The sequence below is a fragment of the Mus caroli genome, chromosome 7 (assembly GCF_900094665.2).
Source record: "Mus caroli chromosome 7, CAROLI_EIJ_v1.1, whole genome shotgun sequence".
Lineage (NCBI taxonomy): Eukaryota > Metazoa > Chordata > Mammalia > Rodentia > Muridae > Mus > Mus caroli.
The window spans coordinates 24,233,458-24,240,454 of NC_034576.1; the positions used below are offsets into that span (position 1 = coordinate 24,233,458).

At 52.3% G+C, this 6,997-nt stretch overlaps 1 protein-coding gene across 1 annotated transcript; it reads right to left on the bottom strand.

Moving 5' to 3' along the window:
• Positions 1 to 2,781: 2,781 nt before the first annotated feature.
• On the bottom strand, positions 2,782 to 5,436 carry Rabac1 (Rab acceptor 1). The gene is made up of 5 exons (XM_021167132.1): positions 5,240 to 5,436; positions 4,815 to 5,027; positions 4,474 to 4,571; positions 3,108 to 3,209; positions 2,782 to 3,030 (listed from the first exon to the last, which is right to left on the bottom strand). The coding sequence occupies exons 1-5, from the start codon at positions 5,293 to 5,295 to the stop codon at positions 2,942 to 2,944; spliced, it is 558 nt and encodes a 185-aa protein (XP_021022791.1). The 5' UTR covers positions 5,296 to 5,436; the 3' UTR covers positions 2,782 to 2,941.
• Between the last annotated feature and the right edge of the window lie 1,561 nt (positions 5,437 to 6,997).

The following is a 6,997-nucleotide window of genomic DNA, read 5'->3' on the forward strand; positions in this document are numbered from 1 at the left end:
CCGAGTGCTGGGATTAAAGGCGTGCGCCACCACTGCCCGGCTTCTGTGGGTTTCAAAACAGCCAGGGCTGTGTATTTTTTTGAGATCCTGTCTCAAAAATAAATAAATAAATAAATAAATAAATAAAAAGTGAAAGTTGGGGCTGGGGAGATGGCTCTGTGAGTCAGGTGCTAGCAGCCCAAGCCTGAGGACCTGAGTTCAGATCCCCTGGGCCCGTGTAAAGAACGGGCTCTGCTGACATGGTCTGTAATCCTCGTGCTGAACAGGCAGACACAGGAAGATCCCTGGTCTTGCCAAACAAGTGAGACCCAGGTTCCATGAGGGATCCTGATTCACAAAGCAAAGTGGGGATTTGCCAGACATCGTGGTCCAGCACTGGGGAGGCAGAGGCAGGCAGGTCTCCATGAGTTTGAGATCAGCCTGGTGTATAGAGCGAGTTCCATGACAGCCAAGGCTACACGCACATACATGCGCCTGTGTACTCACACACATTCACAGGCACACACACACACGTGCTTTGCACTCACACACATGCACAGGCACAAACATACACGTGCCTGTACACTCACACATATGCACAGGCATTCACATACATGTGCTTGTGCACTTACACACATGCACAGGCATGCGCATATATGTGCCTGTGCATTCGAACACATGCACATATACTACACACATGTGAAGTCAAATGAACAATTTTACTGAATAGATCCAAAATAACATTTCTTCCAATTTACATTATCCTGACCTGGGGTGGTAGCACCTGTCTGTAATTTAACACTTGGAAGGCTAAGGCACAGGACTGTCACAAAGCTGAGGCCAGCCTGAGCTACACTGTGAAGTCCAAGCCAGCCTGGGCTAGATGATAAGACTCTCCCCTCCCCCATCTTTCTCTCTCTCTCTCTCACACACACACACACACACACACACACACACACACAGAGCAGAGCAGACAAGATGATCACTATTAACAAGAGGGACTCTGACTATACCCCGGTGGTAGAGTGCTCGCTCACGTAGCATAAAGCCTTGGGTTCACTTCCCCAGCAGGACAGAAACCAGGCGTGGTGGGCAGCACAAGCCCATCCTCCACCCGAGAACTCGGGAGCAGAGGCAGGTGGAGCAGAAGTTCAAGGTCATGAGCAGTTACACGGAAAGTCAGTCTGGGCGTCCCACCTCTCTCTGTATATGTGATGTGTATGTGTACATATGTGCTGTCCTGGAGCTCTCCATAGAGACGAGACTGGCCTCCGCCTCTTGAGTGCTGGGATTGGAGGCATGTGATGTGCCACCCGGGGTGTATATAAACATAAGTAATGAGCATCGTATCCCTCCTTCATATGGACTCTCTGAAGTCTACTGTTTCACATTCAGAATTCATGTTTCTCAGTTATGTGTACCTGTGTGTGTGTGTGTGTGTGTGTGTGTGTGTGTGTGTGTGTGTGTGTGTGTGTATGAATGTGTACATGTGGATACCCGTGGAGGCCAGAAGAGACTGTCAGATCCTCTGGGGCTGGAGTCACAGATGCCCAGAGTGGGTGCCTGGAGCCAAGCTCAGGCCCCTGCAAGTGCTCTTAGCCCTTGAGCCATCCCTCCAGTCCTTGGGTTTTCCATTCAGCACATACTACCTCATACGGGCTTTGCTTCAGGCACACAGCTATCATGCTGGGCCGGTGGCTTGGATGACAGAGACAGGATTCCACAGCAATGCTGGGTGCCCTGTGAGCTCATGATATAGACCTGAGAGGGCAATGTTGTGGAGATACGGGTGTGTGTGTGTGTGTGTGTGCGCGCGCGCGCATGGCAAAGCTTGGGTGACCCCACTCCCTGCTCTCCGGCTGCCTAGCTGTGTCCCTCGGGACTCCCAGAAACATCACCAGGGTCTCTGTACAGCCAGATCTGCAAGCTCTGCTAAAAAGCCAACTTAGCCAGCCGCATGCTTGCTGAGCATGTATGCACTGGACACCACGGAATGTCGGTAATCCCAGCACCTGGGAGGTGGAGGCAGGAAGATCAGGAGTTCAAGGCCAGCCTTGGCTACATAGTGAGTTTGAGGACAAGCTGGGCTACATGAAACCTATCTCAAAAAAAAAAAAAAATTACTCTCTCATGCTCTTCAAGAGAAAAATCAAAGCTTCCTGCCAGCCTCCTGCACCAAGCCTCTCCAAGCCACTCACAGGTCAGCTGTGCTGCCTCCTCACTGCCTCTGCAACTGCTGCCTTGTCTGCCCAGAACAGTCTCCTTAAAGGACCTGCAGCTGCTCCCTAACTGTTGGGGTTCACTAACACTGGGAGGATCTCTCTGGCCATAGTCCTCTTCCTGCCTTCCCTCCCTCCATCTCTGTCTTTCTTTAACAGGGTCTCACTATATAGCTATGCCTGACCTATGCGTACAGACCTGGCTCTGTAGACCAGGCTGGCCTCAAACTCAGAGATCCACCCTACCTCTGCCTCCTGAGTGCTTTGATTAAAGGCGTGTGTGTGTGCCATCACCACCCAGCTGACTTTTTTTATTTTTAATTATGTTTAGGTGTGTGTGTGTGTGTGTGTGTGTGTGTGTGTGTGTGTGTGCAGTTCAAGTGCCTAAGAAGACCAGAGATATTGCATCCCCAGCAGCTGGAGTTACAGACGGTTGTGAGCTGCCCTGTGGGTGCTGGGAACTGAACCCAGGTCCTCTGGAAGAGCAGCCAGTGCCATCTGGGGCTGAGCCACCTCTCCAGCCCCAGACCTCGTGTTTTAGTAACCCCCCTCCTTACCTACAAAAGAGAAAATACCAGGAAAGTATTGGCCAAATAGCAATTGTAACAGCTTTATTTCCAAAGACAAAAGCCCCTCTCTGGGTTTGAGGCCTCAGGTGGAAGGCTCGGAGCTGAGCAGCAAGGCCAGGTAGGACGAGAACAGACAGAGATGGGACAGCCGGCCGGCAGGTCCTAGAGGACACTTTACACAGGTTCCATCTGCAGCTCCTCGCCATCTGCAGGCTCCATCTGGTGGAAGGCGGCGTGGGAGCCTATGAGTACCAGCGTGGCTCCTGTAGGGGGATGGGTGGTTCAGGCCGTGCTCTTTCACCTGTCTCCCAGCCTCACCCCACACAGGCCCTGTACTCACCCAGGACCCAGAAGACAGCAGAGCCAGCACCGGCCAGCCAGAAGAAGGGGAAAGAGACGCCACCAGCCAGGGCATACTGATGTGCTGGGCTCACCTCCCGGCCTGGGAACAGACGGTGTAAGGCAGCCGTTCCCACCCGACCCTTTCCCACAAGTGTCCAGGGTCACTTTCCACCCATCTAGTGTCACAGACTCTGGAACCTTCCATGTAATAATACAGCCTCTCACATCAGTGTCTCCCATCCCTGGCCCCTACCCTGCCTCCCCAAAGCTCCCTGTCCCCATAACAACCTTCCTCTGCCCAACCTCTGCTGTCTGGTTTCACCTCTCCCAGGAGCCCTCAGGTCACTTCAGACTAGGGCCTGATGTTCCACCCTGGTCACCGGGAGTCTCAGGCTGGTGGCTCCACAGCCAAATCTGACCTAAGGATTTTTGTCCCCTTTTTTCCTTTGTTAAGATTTATTTCTTTGAATTGTATGTATATACCCTGCACGCATACGTTCCCAAGATCAGCTTCCCAAGTGCTGGGATTAGAGGCACAGGCCAACTTCTGGTTTTAAGGATGTGTTCTTTGATGCGCCTCGCGAGAATTTGGTTTGTGGGGGCTGGAGAAGGTGACTCAGCAGTTAAAAGCACGTATTCTTCCAGAGGAAGAATTGCATTACACATTTTTTAAGGCTAGGGCATAGCAGCACACTCTTTAAACCCTAGTTCATATATATTCATTTCCCCCACCCCCACCCCATGCTCTCCTATGCCTGAAAAGTGTGTATGTCCTAGTGACCACTACCTGCAGAAGCCAAGTTCTGACCTGCTTCAGTCTATTTCTTTGCCACAGCCTATCTTTGTTTGATCCTTAAGCTTGCTGGGCTATGAAAGACTTCTTTTAAGTCTCCTCGGAAACCTTTGGATTCCCCTCAGTGGGTCTTCCCTGACATCTTTCTTTCCAGTGGTCCTGGTGACAGTCTGGGGCCACCGGACTTACAGATCTCAGCCTTCCCCTCTGAGAATCATCAGGGTGGGGGAAGCTTGGGAAGGAACACGGATCTAGGCCTGCATGAGGTCGCCACCTGGTGTGCAGTGTGGGTATCTGCAGCTGATGCTTTCCGTCGGGGTTTGTTTGGGTAGAATTGGATTAAGTCATTTTCAAGAGACAGAGGTGCCAGGGCTTTGGGGTCTCTCTGGGTTTGGGAAGCTGAGACTGGAGGGGAGTACCTGGTAGGTATAAGCCCTTAAGGACCAGATTAAGTGACTCTAGTGAACAGCTCGGTGGGGGCCGTCTTGGGTCCCAACTATTCGGAAGTTTGCATTCCGTGAGACCACGATCAGAAAGGCCTGAGGAGCCATTTGGGCAGGGGATTCCTTACCAAAGAGTACAAGCTTAGACTGCAACGTGCGCAGATAGAGAATGTAACAGGCGCCAAAGAAGACAGCCAGAGCCACCAGCAGCATGGGGGATGTCACCCTGGAAGAGTGTGGGGGACAAGAGTTAGGTATCCGAGGCTGCGTCAGCCAGGCCCCTCTAGCTTTGGACACAGACAGAGGTTACGTCCTTCTAGGCCAGCGAAGGCCGCATCCTGGTCAGGTGGATGCAGGAATACAGACTGACCGGGTCCTCTGGTGACAAAGTGGGCTAACTGGTCTGGGCGGGGCCTGGCAGCCGGGGGCGGGGTCTGACTATCGAGGGCGGGGCCGCAGAGGCACTCACACGCAGTACAGGATGAGGCCCAGAAACACGAACACGTAGTTGCTTTGATAATACTCCACGTTGCGTACCAGGCGCTGGCAAAGCTCTCCCACATTGCGGGGTCGCGAGAAACGTTGCTGGTCCACGAAGGTGCCCCAGGGCCGGATGGTCGCCCGGCGCCGCTCCAGCCACTCTCGGCCTGCGCCGGATGGAATCAGCTTGGGCAGCAGGGTCCTGATGGGCAGGGCAGAGCAGAGCAGCTGAAGGGAGGGAGAGGGTAGAATCTGGACCCCAGATTCTAGCACACATGGTCCCAAGCATGACCTTGAACCCCTAGGAGGAAGGGTCCTGAGAGGAAGCCAACATAACTGAGTCCCTCCCAGGACCTCTGAGGAGATGAGGGAGTCCTGCATCTCGGATCTGGGGGTAACACCCTGCTTGCTCACGTGGCGCTCAGCCCTTCCACTTCGGCATCCTTCTGCTGGTCCTTCTGGGCCGCCATGTCTGCACTGCAGTGGATAAAACCGCTGTAAATAGCCCGGAGCCCAGCAGCACCTAGGAGGCCCCACCCTAGCCGGGACTCTTTGGAAGTGGCGTCGTTGGAAGCTCTAGGGGGCGGTAGTTGTTCCTCCAAGCATTGTGGGTGTTGTAGTCATCGTGGCGTCAAGAGGCAGGTTTGCCTCGCAAGACATCTTGGGAGATGTATGCTAAGAGCTCGTCGGGAGCCTCTAGGCATTGTGGGAATTGTAGTTTCAGGAGGCTCAGCGTGGACACAGCAAGTGGACTGTCAGGACAGAGGATTTTGTGGGAGTTCGAATGGCAGAAACAGGCGTTCTGAATACTTCCGTGGATCGTGCAGAGCTGTAGTTCTGGCTCGAGAGAGCTTAATAAAACATTGTTTGCAAACTCAGATATTCTGATTCTGACTGGGCAAGTCTGGGAAGGAGTTCATTCCTTAAAAAAGTATTTACTTTGAAAGTGAGGCAGGAGAGATGGCTTACTTCTTTCTCTTTCAAAGGATCATAGCTTGGTTCCCAGCACCCACACCCAGTGCTTCACAACTGCCTGTAACTCCAGCTCTAGCCAATCAGACATACTCATGTGCACATACCCACACTCAGATACACATGATTTAAAAATAAATGTTTGCATTTTAAAAGAAAAGATTTACTTTTATATGTTTATGCGTGTGTGCCACCAGAAGAGGGTCTTAGAGCTCCTGGAACTGGAGTTACAGACAATTATGAGCTGTCCAAAAATCATGGGTACTGGGAACGGAACTCCTCCGGGTTGGGATTTCAGTATGGGCCACTCAGTAGGAAATTGTTGCTTCGGGTCAGTGGAGGACTGCAAATGTACAGTTAGCCTGAAGACTAAAGAGGGACACCACAAGGCCAGAGTACTGGAAAAGACAGAGAACCTTGGAAACCAGTTTGGCGCGGCAAAAGTCAACTGGGTTTGACTGTTATGGGAACCAATTCAGTTTCTTTAAGAGGACTAAGCAAATGTCTTTCTATTTCATGTCTCTCAAGTCTTTGCTGCCCTGGTGGGAGTCGGGGCTTCGGGAGAAGGCAGTGGGATCCAGAGGCAACACTGTTGCAGAAAGTGGCAAACTAATTCAAAGAATGCAAGGAATTTGAATACCGGGCTTTTTAGGATAGGTGTCTGGGGAAGCTGGGAAAGGAGTCCTTTGGGACAGTGGAAGCGAGGACCCTGAGGTAGAGATGTGATGGGGCAGGGGGTACTCGGTAGGTAGTAGGAGACATCCGAGAAGGCTGTGGGAGATGGGGCTTGGCTCTGAGCTCTCCTGTGCTTCCCAGAGCAAGTGGCACTGGGAAAAGCCAGAAGATATTAACAGGAACTCGAGACCTGGATCATAATGCTGGCTGCATGACTTTCTATCCTGTGCTGAGTCCCTCTGTCAAAGCGGATGCTCCTTCTTGGTGCTAGGTGATTGAAGCAGAGTATGTGGGTGTCCCAGGAGAGGTCTTGGCCCATGCAACTCCTCCTTCCCAGGATCGTCTTGTCCTGAGATCACCAGAGGTCACAGTACAAAGAGCCCCAAGTGCTCCAACCCTGAACGGCTGATCCTCCCCACTCTGCCTCCCACCTGGTGGGATTACAGGTGGTCACCGCTAGAAAATAGTCAAGTTTATTATTTTTTCTTTCTTTACCATGGCTCTGTAGGCAAGGATGGTATGACC

Excerpts from the sequence above, each read along its gene's own strand:
- Rabac1 (XM_021167132.1), bottom strand. The coding sequence starts at position 5,295 with ATGGCGGCCCAGAAGGACCAGCAGAAGGATGCCGAAGTGGAAGGGCTG. Across the intron at positions 3,210-4,473 it reads GTCTAAGCTTGTACTCTTTG|GCCGGGAGGTGAGCCCAGCA; the intron begins GTAAGGAATCCC and ends GTCTGTTCCCAG. Across the intron at positions 3,031-3,107 it reads TGCTGTCTTCTGGGTCCTGG|GAGCCACGCTGGTACTCATA; the intron begins GTGAGTACAGGG and ends ATCCCCCTACAG.